Source organism: Podarcis melisellensis (assembly GCF_964234715.1).
Source record: "Podarcis melisellensis genome assembly, chromosome: 3".
Lineage (NCBI taxonomy): Eukaryota > Metazoa > Chordata > Lepidosauria > Squamata > Lacertidae > Podarcis > Podarcis melisellensis.
The window spans coordinates 83,127,749-83,147,677 of record NC_138530.1 but is presented as its reverse complement, the minus strand read 5'-3'; the positions used below and the strand labels follow the sequence as shown (position 1 = coordinate 83,147,677).

Here is a 19,929-nt window from a genome sequence, read left to right as displayed (position 1 = left end):
GATTCCAACTCCCATCAGCACCAGGCAGCATGACCAATGGCCAGGGATGATGGGAGTTGAGTCAAGCAACAATTGGATGGCTACAGGTTCCCCATCCCTATAAGTTCCCCATCCCTTCTCTAGGTGCTTGTACATATGAGTACACCCAAAATTGCCAAAATGTGCAGCATGCTATTCCTTAAAGGGGTGAATACATTAAGGGTTCTTTTAAAAGTACATTGCTTAGGAGCTGTTGTGCATATTGTTGCACAACTTTTAACAAGAAAGGGCAGGAAGGAAATTCTCCTTTTGATCCTCTCTTTCCCCAGCCACCCGATTTTTTTCACCAGAAAATTTCTCAACTAATGTACATACTGCCATTGAAACATGTACTACCTTCCCTATAGATGGCATCTATCAGTACTATATGTAAGTCGTTGGTCTAGTCCAACCAGGATCCTCTTCTGTTCTAATGTTATCCAATGCTTGGGTAACATTAGAACATAAGATCTCTTATGGATCAGACCAAAGGTTTAAATTTACCCTTTTCCATCACTGTAAAGTTGAAACATTTTTTATGCCTCTCTGCCTCTTTAGAGAAATCTTGTAGCAATGATTACATGACTACACATCTGATGCCTGGTCTTCTATGTATTGAAAGCCAAGGCTTAAACCACAAAAAACTGGGTTTGATTAGAGTTCATGTTCATTAGCAGGGAGTTGTGTGTATATATAAGTGAAAACTCTGGCTTAGTTCCAGTTCAGACACTAATGTGGATCAGTAACTTCAAACCCAAAGAATACAAATTATTATCTCACTCTTACTATTGCAGTGTATAATTCAAAGATAAAAAAATTCTAATATGCCATTTGCCCAAACTTCATCTAGAACTATAAGTCCTATTTGCTCACTACAACAGAATGAATTTCAGTCCCCAAATGTTCTTTCCACATTGATGAGCATAGTAGGAACAGTGGACAGAGGCTTAGCTCATCCCGCCCCCTGCCCCCCAGCTGTAAGAAACAGAGAAAGTATAATCCCATTATACAAATCTGTGCCCAGATTTAGAATACTGTGTGCAATTCTGGTTACCCAAACAGAATGCCGTAGTGCTGGAAAAGGCACAGAAAAGCAACTACAATCATCAAAAGCTTGGAACAGTTTCCTTGGAAAGACTCAAGAACATGGAGCTTCAGAGTGTGTGTGCTAAGAGGGAACATCACAAAGATTTACAAAAGTATGCATGATTAGAACAGGAATGGGAACCTGTGGCTCCCAGGGGTTGCTGGACTACAACTCCCATTATCTGTCACTACTACTGGTCATGTAGGCTGGGGCTGATGGGAGCCTGAGTCCAACATCATCTGAAGGGCCATCTCATCGACTTTCCCCATTCCTGAACTAGGAAGAACACATTTAGAGATGCTTGTGCAGCTGACAAACCCTTGGCTTATCCCTCCTGGTGACCCTTAGCCAATCATGGCAGGAAGGAGAAATGGCCAATCAGGAGAGAGTAAGGATGGTAAAGGGATAATTTGACAGTTTAACCAGCAGAAAAGGGCATGGCAACGGAAGCAGCTTGTGGTGCATAGGGGTTTATCAGGAAGGATAAACCTGATTAATTTTCTCAGGGGAAGGGGGAGGGGCTTACAAATGGGCTAGAGGTATTTTACAGGCAGAGTAAAAGCAGATAGCCATTCTGGGATGAAATAGATTTCATAGAAGCAGCTCTCTTGCTGGGAATTTTTTTTTTTAAAAAAATCTTGTTTAAACCTGAAACAGTGTTTCTGACAGAAAACAAGTACTGTGCCTTTAATAGTGAAACTATCAAGCTTTATCTTCCACTGAGTGTTTGTTCATAAAAATATAGTTTTCGTTTCCATTGTGCCCCAGCTTTAATTTATGCCCAGTAAACTGTCACGGGAACCCCAATATTGATAGTTCTTGCTGCATATTTATATTATATGCTACCACATATTGAGAATTTTTGAATTCTCAGTTGTTAATAGACAGGGAGTCACCGAGGTTAAAAAACAGACTCGGTCACCTTGCCATGCTCCCATCTTCCCTGAGGTAGTTTGTCACAATCTGTTCTCCTACCCGAGACTCAAGAGACATGCTATGGGGTTGATTGGCAGTAGGTTCAGGAAGCACATCATTATTTTGAAGAAGCAGAATAAGTGCCATTAGTAACAACCTTAAATGGGGTTTTAAGAGGGTTAGGCAAATTCATGGAGGATGTCTTCAATTTCACATGCAGCATCGGCACATCAGGCATCTCTGGCCCAGGATAATGTTGCACTGGCTTGCTGATGCTGTTCAATGGCTGAGAGCATAGCTTAAAGTAGAAGTCAGTGTATCAAATCCACATAGGCCAGTTATTTGTGCCATGGTCATATTGTGACCTTGTGACAGTGGCAAAGACTGTCTAGGGAGGTAGAGTGCTCTCCTTCACTGAAGGTATTAAGCTGAGATCAGCACCAGTTAGTGGTGTGGGGCAGGGAGTGTAGCGTTGCTCACTTGCCTTCCAAACACTGAGCATCACTGCTAGTTCCTGAGACAGAGAGAGTGCGGTGCAACTCAGTGGTGAAGCAAATCTGGCACTCCTGCCATCACACCTGCCCCATGCTGAATGCAACCTTTCTCAAGAACCACCAGGGATGCTCAGTGTTCAGAAGGCCGGTGACAAACACCACCCGACTAGCAACTACTGATTCAGACTAAAATATTTGTAAGCCTGGCTTGAACAAGGTGTTTCTTGCTTCTGGAATTTTAACGCTCTGAGATTACCTCAAGCTCAAAGTCTCAACTAGCCGGACCTTGTCATTTAATTAGAAGAATATAAAAAACCAAAAGAGACACACTTAATTTGGAATATTCAGAAATTTCCAGATTAGCCCAAAGTTTATCGCTTCTCTGAAATGAACTATAGATCGATATTCCTCAAGTGATCTGAGTTCCTTTTACCATGCTTTGAGTTGGTCAAGAATAAGGGTTCTGAAAAGCAGAATCCAAACACAGAGCAATATTTTCACTAGTATAAACCTATATTATTGCAGGAAGAGAACAGTATCAGTGCTATTATTACTGTTCTGCTTGTATTAACTGTCATCAGTGGGTACGTCACTGCAGGCTTTAGAACATTCCAGATTCAATGAAGTTTTCTCCTTAAACAGCCAACTTTACTACTCTTTAGAGTAGAAGCACATACTTCTCTATAAAGCTATTTAAAGTTCAAGTTCACATAATATTTTCATGTTTCCTCTTACCAGAAATATTTAAAGAAATTTCCAGAAAGTAATAAGAGGTTTTTATAACTCTGCTTTTACAACCTACAAACCAAGCAGTCATGGATTAAAAAATAATAATAATTGACACATATCTAAAGCATGTGTAAAACTACTGTATTGCCTAAAGAATCCCTGAGGAAACTGTTCAGCCTGTCCCCTTATTAGGGATTACACAAAACAATTCAGGTTACTATGAATTTTCAGACATGGAAAGCACTTTCATGGAGGATAAGCGTGCAAAACCCAAAATAATCTACTTCTGGACTGTATGTATTTTCTTACAATGAAGTAAGGAACTCCTAGCTGCACAAGCACCCACCCTCTGGGTCCCCTCCTAAGCAACAGCTGCTCCCCAATGAACAGCTGAGAGGAGAAAGGGCTCTGATGTTGTGAAAAGTGTTCAATTGCAGCTCTTTCTCTGCAATTATCTGCTACAAGGAGATGAAAGCAGAGGGGAAAGTGTCTTTGCAAAGAGAGATTGGATTTCCCTGCAGATATGCAAAAAGCCATCCATGCATTTTTGCAACTGAATGCCTGCAAGTTTGGAGGCTGCAGTTGGATTTTGAAGATGGAGGCACTGAATAGCAATGTGGCATAGCTTGCAATACAGCTGTGGTTTGGCATTATTTGCATTCTTCTGTGGGGATTACAGAGTTCTTTTTGGCTTTTTTTTTGCCCAGACAAGGCAGTTCTATTGAAGAGCAGTCTTACCAATCAATCAATTAATTAATTTTAAAAACTCCTCTCTCTCTTTTCTTTTCCCAAAAAGTCAATAGAGAAAATGAAAGATCAACATTGAGTAGAGTTTCCTCTTGGGAAACTGTTATGAGGGGTTGTGGTAGATCTAGCTCGCTCAGTACTGCAATACAGCCTTCAACAACTTTCAGAGTGATAATGAAGCCCTCACCTTGTCCCATATGGAAGAGCTCTCCATTTAAGAAAAACATGATGGCCCTCACCTCAGCCAGCCTTAAACTTAGTAAACTTCCTCAGGGAGCTATCCAGCATTTGCTCTTAAGAGCTGTCTTGCTGAATGTAAATATATTTCAACAGCTTATTGTGAAATGCACAACAAACTCTGGTTGTGTCCTAGTTGCCTCTTGTTTCTGTGCAAAAGCTATCATATTTAGTAGTTGTGCATCATCAACATCATCTATTACTTCAAGAGCTTTTAAGCAGCGGACCGTAAATAGGAATTCACAATCCTTGCTCATATGCTTATAATCTATGAAAAGGTTCTGGCCCACATTGTGTTTTTACAAAGGTGTACATTTCTTCTCCCCACACAAGGATTGTATGGATTCCCTGAAAAACCACAATCTGGGATGAGGGCTCCACAAGAAAACAAGGGCTTGCATGATCTGCGCACATGACTATGTGCACAAGTTTATCTCCGACACCATATGTAGGGGGAAACTCAGGTGCTCCGATCCAGCCATCGTCACGCTTTAAATAAGATAATGTTTGCATGACTATCTGTACCATAATGTGGACAGAGCTGAGCATCCAACTAAAAGCAGCCTGGTGTGGATAGACTGCATCCATACAAAGACAAATACACATTCTAACATGCATGAGACCTTTGAGGAGACATGTTTGAGACTGCACTGCAAGTAAATGAAATGCACATAAGTATGAGAAATGGCAATGGTGGGAAACCTGAGGCCCTCCAGACAGCAATGAACTTCAGCTGCCATCCTCTCTGGCCATTGGCTATTCTAGCTGGGGCTGATGGAAGTTGTAGCCCCAAAACAAGGCTAAGGCATGCTGTTTTAGGCTAACCCTCAACCTGAGCCCCCAGTAATCTATAACATGGAAATAATTGTATTGCCCTAACTTATGTAGTTGCTGTAAAGATTAAGATGGCTTATGTGACACCCTGTGATGCAGGACATGCTACCACTATCACGTGTGTGTGTGCATGTGTGCGTGTGTGTCTACACACACACACGTGCGCATGCTGGGTAAGCAGGCATGATCTGCCCAATTCACCACTCAGGCTTTTTGACTGGTCAGATAAAGAAGGTAGCATTGAAAATAACCTTGTTTGTTAAAATCTAAACCACAGAGCCTAGGGATTGCTGATTGGAAGGTCGCATTTCGAATCCCCGTGATGGGATGAGCTCCTGTTGTTTGGTTCCAGCTCCTGCCCACCTAGGAGTTCAAAAGCACGTCAAAGTGCAAGCAGATAAATAGGTACCACTCCGGTGGGAAGGTAAACGCCATTTCCATGTGCTGCTCTGATTCGCCAGAAGTGGCCTAGTCATGCTGGCCACATGACCCGGAAGCTGTCTGTGGACAAACACCGGCTCCCTCGGCCGGTAAGGCGAGATGAGCGCTGCAACCCCAGAGTCTTCACCGACTGGACTTAACGGTTAGGGGACCCTTTACCTTTACTTATATGTCACCTTTCTTCCATTAATAAACTCAAGATGCAATAATGAGGTTCCAAGGTGGACTCCAATCCAGGCTATTGACCTTTTTAAGGTGGCTGCCACCACGTGCTTTCAGAACATGCCTTGGGATTTGCCCTATAAAAAATTATGCCAAAGAAATAAACAATTCCAGTTCACTGGAACTAGAAAATCATTTTACAAAGTAGTTAAAGATTAATCCAGCATGAACACCAACTGCTTTTGTTGAATACAGTGCAAGACAAATTCCCCCTGTTTTAGAGCAGTGGGATATCTCACTTGTTTCAAATGCCCTGAAGGCTTTCCCAACACACTGTTTTGTAGCAATCACATTAACAGCACAAGCCTACTCGGAAGTAAGACCCACTGAGCTCAGTGGGTCCTACTCCGAGGTAAGTAAGCACAGGATTACAACCTAAAGAGTACTCACAACACAGAATGCTTATAGGACCAAACAATTCAATGTCTTGGTTACATAATAAGAAATTATCAGTACAGAGTTCAGCAAAAAAAGATCTATGCCAATGTGAAGCAAAAGATGTAAAGCTCTGCCAAGGCTGTATTTGGTCTAGGTTATCCTTCCCTTAAGAATTTGTGAATTGTCTTCTGCACAATGAAATGAAAACCGAACCACAAAGTAACTCCAAGGAAAGATTCAGTTTCATAGCATCTCTCTATTTACAAGGTCAGAACATGCCATACCTTGAAAGCCAGGCTATGTTTTGGTGCAAGGTAGAGCTTTCCCTCCCCAAGTCAGTCAACAGGGAGATCCGAGCTGTTCTAGTTTTAAAAGCTGCAGTTAATTTGCCGCTGTAACGAAGCACATGTCTGTACTTCCCTGTTACATGCAACAGGCTCTTCGCAGAGTCTTCTTGCCAAGCAAATCCATTAGCGCAAGTACTGAAAAATGTGCATACACAAGAAGCAACATTTTGGAAACAAACAAAACAGCAGAGTGTGGTTTTCTTACCTTCTCCTAATGAGGAGCACTTTCGATTCCCCCTCCCTGCCTCTCTTTGCAAGAGTTTGCTAGTCTGCAGGCCCTGCTTAGCCCCTGCTCTACAGGGAATTAGCCATCACATTCCAGCCATGTCATCAGAACAATGAAAGGTGAATGTTGTGCAAAACAGCTTGGGACCACTCACTGATGATGTCATCCCTCCCTTATATGGTTCATTATTGTGCAGATTTAACTTTGGGCAGTGAGGGGGGGTGGAGCCTCACTACTTCAGAAAGCAAAGGAAAACAGTGGCTAGAGAAAGGCTTGGGGGGAAGTAGGGGGGAAGGTAGGTACAATAGAAGTGTATTCTCATCCTCCCCCCTAAAATCCCCCCCTCTTCCAAACTAATTGAACTCCAGCCAGTTCCATTCAAACATGTGTTCAAGCTGCAATTGCAATCCTTTCAGAATCAGCCTAAGGAGCTGAAATCACACAGCATGAAAGTAAAGTAAAACCATTATTTATCTGTTATGGATTCCCATCCTAAATGCAGCACAAAGGATAATGGAAGCTGAAATGACCCCCTCCACCTAAAAATTACAGGAAGGGTATGCTTTCTTCTAGAGACTGTTTATTATAGTTGCTATACATCTCCTAAAGAGACACTAGGTTAACTATCTTAGGAATTTACATGCCCAAAGTCTGCTTGTAACTCAGGAAAAAAACTGGGTTGCAATTTTAAAAAACAACACTGAAAATCCAGTCTACAATTGTTGTGTATTTAAGAGACAGCTGTGACATAATGCTTGAGGGTATGAGATTGCTGTTGGACTAACAGCATCACTCTACAAACAAGTCCTGATTTATATAGAATCAGCCACTTTATGAGTCTCCGGGGGGTCATCCTACAACAGCTAAATCTGGGTTGCACTGTCATTGAATTAAATGTCATTTAGTGTACATTCACATGACCAGTGAAGAAAGTGTACATTCACATGACCAGTGAAGAAAGACATGGTGATATGCCAAGCTAGGCAGAAGGTGGGTGTGCTACCTTTCTGGAAGTTTGGTAGCATCATCTGAAATTAAATTATTTTTAACAGCTGCAATTTAGAAGATGAATCAGGTCAGCGCTTCCCCCCATCAATGCATCTTCATGCTAGCAAAAACTTCGCAGAATCATAGAATGGTAGAGTTGGAAGGGACCACAAGGGTCATCTAGTCCAACTCCCTGCAATGCAGGAATCTTTTGCCCAACATGGGACTCGAACCCACGACCTCGAGATCAAGAGTCTTGTGCTCTACTGAGTGAGTTATCAGTTTTCATCTGTTTAATTTCTGCCAGAGGTATTTTTCTTGACAGATTTGATTCTTTATTTTCCCCCTACCTGCCTGTGAGAACGCTAAGCAGATTGCAGCAGTAAAAACAAATCATGAATTACTGTATAAACAATAATTAAATAATTAGGAACTAGATCAGTAGCAACCAAACACCTATTTATCCACCTAAGCTGTATTTCATGCTGCTCAAAAGCTCAGACTTGGTTGGCCAAACCCCAAGGACTTACTACTGCAACACTTAGGGCTTGTCCTCACTTCCACTAGAAGGAGTGAGTCCAAGCAGTTTTCCTCTTGACCCACTCCTTTCCCAGGGAAAACCCATTCTTCAATGCTAAATTAGAGCAAATGTCAGTCTGGAAGATTGCTGTTTGCTCCGACTGAGCGCTAAAAAGTGGTTTTGTAATTCCCAGTTCTGCTAACTCTCAGCACCCTTAACTACAGTTCCCATGATTCTTTGAGGGAAACCATGGCTGTTGAAGTAGCATTCAAATGTATGGTGTGGTTGTGATCTTGATAAGATCTTTTCAATTGTGTTTGACTGAAGCCAGGTGTTTTAGATCCACCGTCTCCATAAAACTACCTTGCTATCATATATGCCGTATGCTGCATTGTGCCTTATGGTCTGCATTAATTAAATGAGGAGATGACAGCCACCAGTTTGGGGTTCCATACTTACAAGCAGTAGCTTCTTCTTGCAACCATGCTGCTTATATTCCAGGATTCAGCCCCCTTTTAAACATAGATTTCAGGACTGTGCTTTTGCATCAATTAAACCCTGCTTTGGCTTCTCTTTTCATGCTTCTTATCTCATGCAATGGAACTCATGCAATGTAGTAAAGGTAACACCCACAGAACTCCTAGATTCCTTGGCTACATTACTTAAATCCTCTACAAACAAAGCCAGATGCTTGTTGCAAAAGAACAAACAACTATTCCCCAGGATTCCCGTTTACTTGCTGCCATGAAAAGTGCACTGCAAACAAGGAATCACCATCCTTAAAGAAGCCGTATCTTAATGCCGCTCCAGGTTACTGTATGCTCAGAGGTGAGGCTTCTAGATAATGATCATATTTCTATGCAAACCTGCAGATTTCCACCTGTGCAGTGCTTAATGCATGTTAATGAGTTCCTAGAACCCATTTGGTGGAGGGAAGGGTGGTTTTTTTTAATCATGGGAAAAAGGAAAGCTGGCTGTTTTTAATATAAATATATTGCATTACTCATGTTGTGCCTCTTGGGAAAGTATTCAATAAAGAGAAATAAAACATATCCTTGAAAAAAGAATGCTGGAAGAGGGAAGAGGATTGCAAGCTGTGCTGATTCTGGGCTATACATTTTATATTGCTTACATCATATTCCCTAAAAACCCCTCACTTAGTAAACTTAAGCTGAACAACTGGCCGTAGTCACCAGCCGTGCTTTTATTTAAAACAGGTCATTCCAGGCAGATGTTATAAAACATTATATTATTCTCCTGAGGCTTTTTTCTCCCTCTGAATTGATGGGCTGAGGCGCTGCTTTTTCTTCTTCTTTAAATCACGCCGTGAATTGTTCTATATCTCCCTGTTATGCATTTATTGCCTTTTATAGAGTATGATTCATGAACTAAACATAATGACCTTAGACACTTTTTATTTAAAAGCATTTCTGTTTGACTGGGGAGAATTCAGGCTTTTCTCAAAGCATATGACCAGATGGTGGTGCGGAAAGCCCTTGGGGGGGGGGTTGATCCTGTCCCATTCCTCTTCTTCCATCAATGCATCAATGATACAGTGCCGTTCTCTTTGAAATCATAGGTTGCAATACCAAACTCTACACAGTTACCTGAGAATACCTCACACTGAACCCAGTTGGGCTTACTTCTGTGTAGAGAACTGCACTGTCAGTCACATGCCTCACCCAAAAATTTCCGTTTCAAAAAGAGCAAACCATAAACTATAGCTTATGGCAGACATTTCATAGAATTGTAGAATTGAAAGGGACCCTGAGGGTCCAGTGGTGGAGCTTCAAGCTCCAGTGGGGGGTGGGGCAGAGAGCAGGCGGGGGCATGGCTGACGTGCGTCCCGGGGTGTGTGGCACGTGTACTGGGGGGTGGGGCATGCCACCCGCATGGACGCGACGTGCCACCGCAGGGGTGTGGCACACGTCCTGGGGCATGATGCACCGCCTGCAGGGGCGTGGCACCCAGCACGGGGGGGGGCAGCCACGATGGCACCTCACCGGGATCGTGCCGCCGGGGGTGGTGCACTCCCCCCCGCACCCCTGTTCCTCCACCAGTGAGGGTCATTTAGTTTAGCCTCCTGCAATGTCCACAGCTTCCCCTGTTAGTTACAAATCATAATATGACAGAACCCTACCAATGTATTTATTTATTTTTGTAAGCTGTATGATCTGTCTGGTTCCAGATAAAATCAAAGCTGTTTTACCTTTTCAAATGTCAGCCACGCTGCATGCGCTTTTATGTTACTTGGCACTAAATCAATCCTTATGCTACACACACAGAGAAATAATTGTGGTGTTCTGAAACTGCCTAAATCCATTTCCTTTTTATACTTATTTTGCAGAATCATACATCACACTCTTACCAGGCAATCTTGGGCATGTTTACTCAGAAGTACTGGTAAGTCACACTGAGGTCAATGGAACTTGTAGTGCAATATCCTTGAGCTACTCTCAGCTCCTGTTAAAGCCATCAGCTCACTCTCCACTAGAGAAATGTTCACAACATTCACAATATTAGATGAATCAGCTGTAATTTATAACCCAGTGGAAGCTCAATAGATTTTATTTTCAGCATGAGAACAATATCAGGCAGGCCATAATTCTCACTACACAAGAAGCTGACATACCAAATCAGACATTTGTCCACCTAGACTAATATTGTACTCTCTGACTGGCAGCAGCTCTCCAAGTTCTTAGATGAGAGTATTTCCCATCACTTTATCTGGAGATGCCTGCCATTGAACCTGGCAACTGGGAATTCTTAATGCAAAGAATGTGCTGTCCTGCTGAGTTGTGGTCCCCTCCAGCAAAACTATTTTGAGGCACTGTCCTGACATCCTCCTTTCTCCCTGTCTAGTTATCATGTGGCTACAATTATCTAGTTATCCCTCCTTAATCTTAAAAACTGTTCAACCCATACAGAAGCTCGAAACCATTTCCATCCAGTCTTAGTAGCATCTATAAACTGCTGTCTTAAAGATCAGCTGGAAGTAAGAACAACTGGATTAGTAATTGTTGTTTTCCTTTCATTTACCAGTTTCTAAATATTCATTATGGAAATTAGAAAACATTTGAATGAAATTAGTGGGTGTCTTTTCCAAGATCATCCCTTTCATTTAAATTATTGTCTTTGAATTCAAGAAATTCAATATATCGACGGTATCCCTGAGAAAAATAGAAATATATATATCAGTGTTGTAGATATAACAGTGATATGCAGTTATGAAAGAGGGTTTGTTATGCCAGAACTCTCAGAATATTACACTGATTCTCCTGCTCTTTTGTTCTTGCAGATTTTAATCACTGTACAGTGAGAGGAGTGATAATTGCAATGCTATAAATTCCCACAACACCCAATAGTGCTGTCCTGCTCACCCTCACCCCTCACCGCCGCTCTGGATCATAGCTTTAGAATCAAGGGAGAAAAACTAACGAACAGAACGTATGAAACCTTCAGAAGATACAGGCAGAAAATGTATCTGAACATTAAAAAAACACCACCTTGCACAATTAAAGTGACAGATTTTATGTTTACATATAATCTATCATGTTGTATGAGATGAAAATTCTGGATTGTATCCAAATTACTAGGTTGTACTCAGAGTAAGGTAAAGGTACCCCTGCCCGTACGGGCCAGTCTTGACAGACTCTAGGGTTGTGCGCTCATCTCACTCTAGAGGCCGGGAGCCAGCGCTGTCCGCAGACACTTCCGGGTCACGTGGCCAGCGTGACAAAGCTGCTCTGGCAAACCGGCACCAGAGCAACACACGGAAACGCCGTTTACCTTCCTGCCATAAAGCGGTACCTATTTATCTACTTGCACTTAAGGGTGCTTTCGAACTGCTAGGTGGGCAGGAGCTGGGACCGAACGACGGGAGCTCACCCCGCCGCGGGGATTCAAACCGCCGACCATGCGATCGGCAAGTCCTAGGCGCTGAGGTTTTACCCACAGCGCCACCCGCGTCCCATACTCAGAGTAGACCACTGAAATAAATGGACCCAAGTTAGTCACATCCATTAAAGCCAATGGGTTTACTCTGAGTAGGCCTAATATAAGCTTCTGGCTTTTGGTCTTCAAATATTGTTACAGGTGTATTGCTATTAGAAATTACCAATTATGATCAGATTACAAAGAACCATAAAATTAGCTTCTTGGGCCCAAGGGGACTCTATACTTGTTTTTCTTGAAGAACAGCACCTTCTGCCTCTATTGCCTCCCAGCAATGCTTTTAAAAAGCAGTGGAGGCACTAGAAAAAAGGGGCAACAGAAAGGGGCAAGTGTATTATGTGAAGGTGAATTTTGCCCCACTTTAGGTTTCTCTAAAGTAAATCCAGTTGGTTTGACTCACAGGCCAGGTTTGTGGTTCATGCAACAGAGGAGGGGGTGTAGGCCAAGGTGGAAGCCCCCCAAAAGGGGCTACAAGGTGAGAGCCAAAGAGAAGCGTTAGGGAGGAACTGCTACAGAACCCTCCCCAGAAAAGGAGGAGAGAGCGGAACTCTAGTGGCTTGGAAGGAAGCCTTCAGCCCACACAGGACGGCATTTCTCTATCTGTATGAAACAATCCTATGAAAAACGGCTTTCTGTCAAGAAGCAACATGAGTCTGGCAATGGGGTGTGGGGAGCTGTTTGTATGAGGAGCTACCTTCCCCCCGCTAGGCACTGCCTATGTGGAACCAAACTTTCAAAAGCTGCTTGATCAGGGATCAGGGTCAGCTACTGTTGGCCGTGCTGTCTGGGGCTGATGGGAGTTGGCACCCCTCTATCTGGGCTAACACACAATCTGTCTCTATTCCTGGGTTAACACACTTGCGCGAGTCTGAGCAGTGGTTTATATCTCGGCCTACATGCTCTGACAAAGCTTCAACTAGTCGACAACAAAATGACACTAGTATAGCCCTTTTATTCTCTGTTGCTGTAATTTTTTTTAAAGCAACCGTTCTGTTTAACACACAAACCCAGAGAGAGAAGTCTGCAGATTTTAAGCCCATCATAGGAGAAGGCCTTTCTCTGAATTTAGACCTCCACAGTCGCTCTGCATCTCATGTATATGAAATAAAGTGGAGCAAAATGAAAACATTTTGGGAAGAAAGGCTTGGGGCTGGCTTCTCATGGGAAAGGGAAGAGAAGGAAACCTGAATAACAAAAGCACAAAGGGGGGGTGGGGGGTACGAGAGAGATGTTTGAAATCCGCTAACATCAGTGCTCCCGTTTCTGATTCAAGAGGCCTGCGCTCTTTATTAGATGCAGATCAGTTTCCTTTGCAGGTGATGCGGTCCCAGCATTACATCACCAGAAGAGCAGCCAAGGAGCATCTCAGTGCCAGGATGACTGAAGCAGAGAGGAATGTATTATCACAGGCTACTGAGAAACTCGCCAGTTCTTTCTTTGCTGGGGGTGCTGGGATGGAGAGCAGAAAATGTCATTAGAAGAGCGAAAGTTTTCATAGGAGGAAGATCCGGGGGTCCGAGGATCCCCTGCGTATACCTACAATTATAGCCGTGCATTTTCAGAGGGGGTGGAACCAGGAGAATTAACAAAGACCATATTTGTGACGCTAGCACTGAAGCAGGATAACGTGTGTGTGTGTGTGTGTGTACTCTGTATTGGAATAAATTAATCAGCGTTTCTCTATACCTGGGCCCTACTGTTTCAACTGGAGAAAAGAACTTTGAGGATACTGAGCTAAGAAAACTCAAACATCCAATCACTATCAGCGGTTTAACCTACAAAGAAGCCTTACGTAAAAGCTAACTGATTACGCTAGGCTAAATAACTCCAGCAGTTCGTATACAGGGAAATATAAGGAAGAGTGTTGCTCCATTGGTTTTGTTTTCCAAGGCCTCCGAAACAGCGGCTCCAAGAACTGCAAGCCAGTGTTTCCACTTTCAGGCTCTTTGGGGACATTCTCTCACAACTGCGAGGCTGGAGAGTGAGTATTGTGTATTTGTTCCTCCCTAGCCATCACATCCTCACTGGCCCTGCACATTTAAAGCACATGAGTTCCCTTGAAGAATTATGGGAACTGTAGTTTACACAGGAAAACTGATGTCATATATTTCATCAATTGCCTGTATTTTCAGTGATTTGCTTTAACCAATCAGGACAGTCCCTCTGTAAGAGACTATGAAAAAATCAAAATCAAACGTTGACTATGTGAACACAGAGAGACACTTGCTAGCTTAGTTCCACTTGAACGCTGCACGTAATTTGGAATTATGTGTCTGTTTTTGCTTTGTCCCCGACCCATAATCTTGGTGCCACTGCAAAGCAATTAGAGAAAGCCGTGGTAGTTCAAGCTAAGTAGACTCCCATCAGGGGAGACTCTAATGGAAACTGATATAAAAGCACTGCTATTTGGAATTGGGAGAGATAAAAGCAATAGAGACGATTCCTAGAGAGGAGAGACAGATCTCAGAGGAGAGAATCTCTAGAACAATTTATACAGGCTACAACCAACCCAAACATGTGGACAGCTGTCTGATTGGTCATCTATGCCTGGGGAAAGTGTGCAGCTGTCCTTTTGTCTTCAAAAAAGTAAAATCTTCTGAGCTATGGATGGGGAATAGAGTCTGAACAGGGAAAACATAGGAGAAGGATGTTTTTCTCATGATGTCATGAAGATGCCCCATAAAATGTTCAGTAGTTCATCGCAATACAATTCTCAGCATTCTTTAGGTGAAACCACGACTGACTGTGCTATAAAACTGATATAAGTCCATTGGGTTATATATTCCCTATGGATTACCATCACCACTACCAAAACAGCAGATAAACTAGGATAAACCAGTCAGTTTCTTTTACTGGTTATCCTAGAGATTATTCAGATTGCTGCTTTTTATATATTGAAATTGACATTGCTTGATGTTTCCAGTGTGCACCCTGAACTATTTTTTTCAATGACTAAACATATGTCCAGATCATGATTTAGCACATACCAATCCAAACTATTTCTCCAAGGGTATCTTTGCATGTTGAAACATTCACACTGAAATCACAGAGCGAATCAGTGAGGATTGGATTCATTATATAAAAATGTGTGTAGGGCCGGTCCTAATATTAGGCAAAGTGAGGCAGCTGCCTCAGGCATCTGATTTTGGGTATCATGAAAGGGCAACAAGTTGTTAGTTCTTTAATTTATTATTGTAGTTTTATTGTCAGAGGGGTGGGGAAGAGGCATATGTGGGATTTTCTTTTCTTGGGTGCCAAAATAATTTGGCTGGCTGTGGAAACTATTGAAGAAGTAGGGGGTGCCATTTGCCACTCTGCTTCAGATGTGAAAAAGTGTTGGACTATGTGGTCCACTTTTATTTCATTTGAAACAAAGAAAGAACATGCATATAGACCACCCCAGACCTACAGGAAACTGGTACACATCTTAAATGGGCAGCGGTTGAATTAATGTTTTATTTTATTACTACTAATACAGCTGGGCATAGGGTTTGTGTGGCAGCAACAGAGAGGAACTGTAATTGATTGTATATTTGTTCCCAAATTATTATTTATTTTTTTAAGTCTTAGACTAGCCCTGCAGCCTTGAATGAATTATTCCCATATCTGCAATACGGATTCAACAGTACAAGAGAACTGACAATAGGTTTTGGTTGGGCAAAAAAGTTCAATAAGTGGTGAGAAACAGTATATTAAAAATGTTAATTCCCTCTCTACAATATCTCTGATATCTGGAATTCTGCAGTTCTGCTGAAAAATGTATTTGAAAAACCCGTTGTTTCCCATCAGAATAACCCCCAAAATGCAGAGTTTATTCAACAGGCTGTCTCTTAATGCTCACCTTTCACGCTCCTGCTCCAAGAGATTGGTAAAGTCATCGCTCTTATTCATGTAATCTGTATGTTTATGCTTCTCATTTTCCAGCTCATAAACTGTGCGCCGATGGCATTTCTCTGCCAGGAGGAGCTGCTCAAGCATGCGCCGGTATGTTTCCTTCTGCTTCTCTTCCAGTCTGTCCAGCTGGTTGGTTGAAATATAAAATGGACTGTGTTAAATACATTGTTGGCTGACATTGGTACATCTGCTGAACAAGGATGTTGCATTACTGTAAACGTGGCATGGCCTCTTTCATTGCCTTTAAGCAGTCACTAGTAATAAACACCACTGATACCCATTAGCTTTGCCCACGACAGATCAAATGTAGAGGAGGACAACAGTTAACATTGTAACCATACCAAGCTGCTTCAGCAATGAGCTACTGACATTTTGATTTTGATGAGAGCTTAGATTGAAGGAAGGGACTGATTATTCAGCTCACTATTTCAGATTTCATTGGAAGGAGAAAAGAGATTTCAGTGTGAAGGAAGGGAAGATTCTCAGTGAGGTTTAAAGGCTCACTCTTAAATCTCTTCAGAATTAAACTGTACAGAGCAGTTTAAGAAGATTAGTTGTGATTGCCCTTTTATACTTCATGATCACTATGTTCTCAATGACAGCTAACAGTTACCCCTCTCTTTAAAAAAAAATATGGAGAAAAAGTCTTCCTTTGGCATCTATGCCTAACACAGAGACCCATTCTGTAATAATAGTCATCCATTATATAGAGTCAGCAAGTTAATCAGAAGTCTAGAAGTTTCTGTGGAATAACTAAATGGGATTTGGAACACAGGGTGATTCACACACCCCAAACCCCACGATATCCCAGGGGCTTATGCTTTCAAGGTCAACAGGCCACATTTGACTCCTGGGCTTAGTGTTCTCCATCCCTGTTTGAGAGCAAACACAGTCAACTTCACAGGACTATATACAGATATCACAGTGGTTTGGTCACTGGTGTGTTGTGCTGCTGTGGAATTTGCAAATGGTTACATACTGTTGCCCTTGGTTCCACATTCAGAACATGCATGTTTCCTCAGAGGTAATTCTCACAGTGTTCTCTTACTCAAAGGCATGTGTTTCTCCAATCACAGCCTCAAAGTCTGCTTTTTAGATTTTTAATTCTCGTAAACTTTGAAAACATGCAACGTGTTGAGCGCTAACACACTATCACTGTAGAGGATCAGATTAGGTATCTACGTACGCAAGTGTTGCCACTGCAACATGTGGTGCAAGAGAGGAAAACAGAGACATGCAAGGTTGGGGGTGTGCCCATGCCTTCAGTTGTGGTATTTTGTAAAGCAAATAGCAAATGCAAGTCAAAATGAAAAGGACACCCTGACTCAAGGTTCCTAAAGTAATTTGCTTACCTCTGAAATTGGCTTCTCATAGACATCTTCCCCTGTTGATTTCTCATGGGCAAGGGTCGCATCCCTGTGCAATATCCTGAGGACATTCTCTGGAGCTGAAGAGCCATAGTGCGCCTCCAGAATTTCAGGCTTTATTTTCTCTGTTTTCAGCATATGGATCACGTCTTCTCGAGCCTGCAAATTGACAATATTATTAATATTACTACTACTATTATTTAATTACTTAAACAATGAAATAGCAGCATTTTCGACTGCTGACGTGCTATGGGCTGTATCCAATGGTGTCCATGCATAAGCTGGGCACTTTGGGGGCAGTTCTGAATTCCTCATCTGAGGCCCTCTGGGTGGTAGCCAGGCATCTGATAGCCCTCTAGGAACCAAGGCAGCTTCTGTGGGGACCTCCAGTGAAGGTGCAGGGATGTCCAGTTCCAATAGGATCATTAGTGTGGGAAGGGTCCCACTCCTTTCATTCATTCATTTTATTTCAACAATTTGTATAAAGCTTAATGACAGCAGTCTCTAAGCAGTTTACACAGGAGACCCCATACAATGAGACCCCCCCCCATTCTTGCTCCTCATCTGAGAAGCCTGCAGACCCAAGGGCTGATCACTGATGCCAGCTTCAAGGCTTTGAAAAACGGGATTTAACATATTTGTAGTGGTCATATCTACTGACTGCCATAATAGCTGTATGAAACCTCCATGTTTGGATGCAGTTTACCTCAGAAAAGCAGAAGGTGGGAACAAGCAACAAGGAATGGCTATCATCGTTTTGCCATGCTGTGGGGAAGAAGCTGTTAAACTCATGGCTTACTCATGAGTAGCCCTGTCAGCCAGGATTGGTTTCAGCTAAGTAAGGGTGGGGCTTGGAAGATGTTTCAAGCCTCCAGATTCAGGCTGATGTCTTTTAAGCCTCAGAAGGCCCCAGAGAAAGAGGAAGCCTAGGGGAGATCAGCAACCAGTAGAGCTCATAAAGAACTGAAATTATATACTCCTTGTAGCTATTTATCCAGCTGCTGAATTCTGAACTACCGGTAATTGTGCCTTCCAAACAGCTTTCAAGAGCAGCCCCACACTGAACACATGATAGTAGTCTAGTTGAAAGAACCTAGGCATGCTGGGCTTCCAGAAAAGAATTACTAATTGTTGTTAGAAAGAGAATGTTAGATTAGATGGGCCTCTGGTCTGATCCAGGAAAGCATTCCTAGTCCCTAGCATGTTGTCTTCAAAGCTCTGGCATACCTGCTTTGCATAGGATGCTGTTGTAGTAATTATTTGGGTTAAAAGTACTGATTTGCAACACATACATAATTGTTTAACCATCAGCAATCTGAGCATTCCCTGGGTGGAAGCAACAGCCCGTTAACTAGTTAATTTTAGGTTCAGTATAAGATGCTCATGAAGCCCAACTGTTTCTTTGCTTAAAAGCATCATTGCCTTTTAGCCACCAACAACTTTGTTTCCTAGCTGACTGATGAGCCGTGTAAGATAATAATTGAACTCTGCTGTTAAAAGAGATCTGTTACTTCAATTATATAATGACCATTGCACATGGAAAGAGCCTAGCAATGCTAAAGACAAATAGCACCACTCATAAATAAAGTTCTTCATGAAATCATTCAAGATTTATTGGATATTATTAACTTCCCAAGATGGCTCGCCAAGCCCTTGGGGTACATGACTACAGGCACCATGAAACAGGGGATCAAAGTTTACTAAGTCCAGACTTTTTCTTCTGATTATGCTACACCTGTAACTGTCAAACTCTGGACATGAGCACTCTGTAGTCCTCATTCAGTTTATTAATAGTGCAACAGCTGCTGCGTACTAGGATCAGAAATAAGATAAGGTCATGGATCCCCAATGCAGTGTTGTGGTCATACCAGTGGTACATTTTCTAAATTTTAAAGGACTCTGTGCACTGGGCCTGACACAGAACGTAAATAAAAACTCACAAGGTAGCCCTCTGAGGGATTTCAGGTGCCTGTTCTCAGGCAGCTGCAAACATTATCTCTCACAGCCAAAAGAAGTTCTCTTCAGTTTTTGGCAATTTAGGCTAGTATGGCATGTGTCTTTCAGATGTTCATCATCCATGTTGACAACATACCTACATGCAATACAGGCTCAGTATTCTGGGGCAGCTGCTAGGGCCTCTGGACTCCCCACAGGGTTGTTCACCACCACCACTAAAAGCTGTCCTAGACACTTCACAATGAAAAACTGGGACCATGAGTCTCCATTTTAATTTCTCACAATACACTGGAATATTGGGTATCCCGGGGCTTTGTGGGAAATTTAAGTGGCGGCTTCCACCTTTGGAGTGCTGCTGCCACCAAGAAAATCCAAGGAGCCCATCAACACAACAGAAGGCCAACTAGATGATGCTTTGCCCAGGCACGCCTCATATTTTGAACCGGCCCTGATGCAATACAGGGGTAGGAAACCTTTTTCAACCTGAGGACTGTATTTGCTTCTGAGCAACTTTCTGGAGTCTGCCAGCAGCAAATGCAGGCAGAGAAAAACATGCAAATGTTTCTTTTCTACAGT

At 42.5% G+C, this 19,929-nt stretch overlaps 1 protein-coding gene across 4 annotated transcripts in view; it reads right to left on the bottom strand.

The window, feature by feature from the left end:
* FILIP1 (filamin A interacting protein 1) overlaps nucleotides 1-19,929 on the bottom strand; it is a 79,699-nt gene that overhangs the window by 13,752 nt on the left and 46,018 nt on the right. For all 4 annotated transcript variants that reach the window (XM_081904856.1, XM_081904854.1, XM_081904855.1 and 1 more), the window contains 2 exons: nucleotides 17,383-17,556; nucleotides 15,978-16,156 (listed from right to left, as the gene is read on the bottom strand). In XM_081904856.1, coding sequence (XP_081760982.1) covers nucleotides 15,978-16,156; nucleotides 17,383-17,556 — 353 coding nt within the window. The remainder of the gene's footprint in view (nucleotides 1-15,977; nucleotides 16,157-17,382; nucleotides 17,557-19,929) is intronic.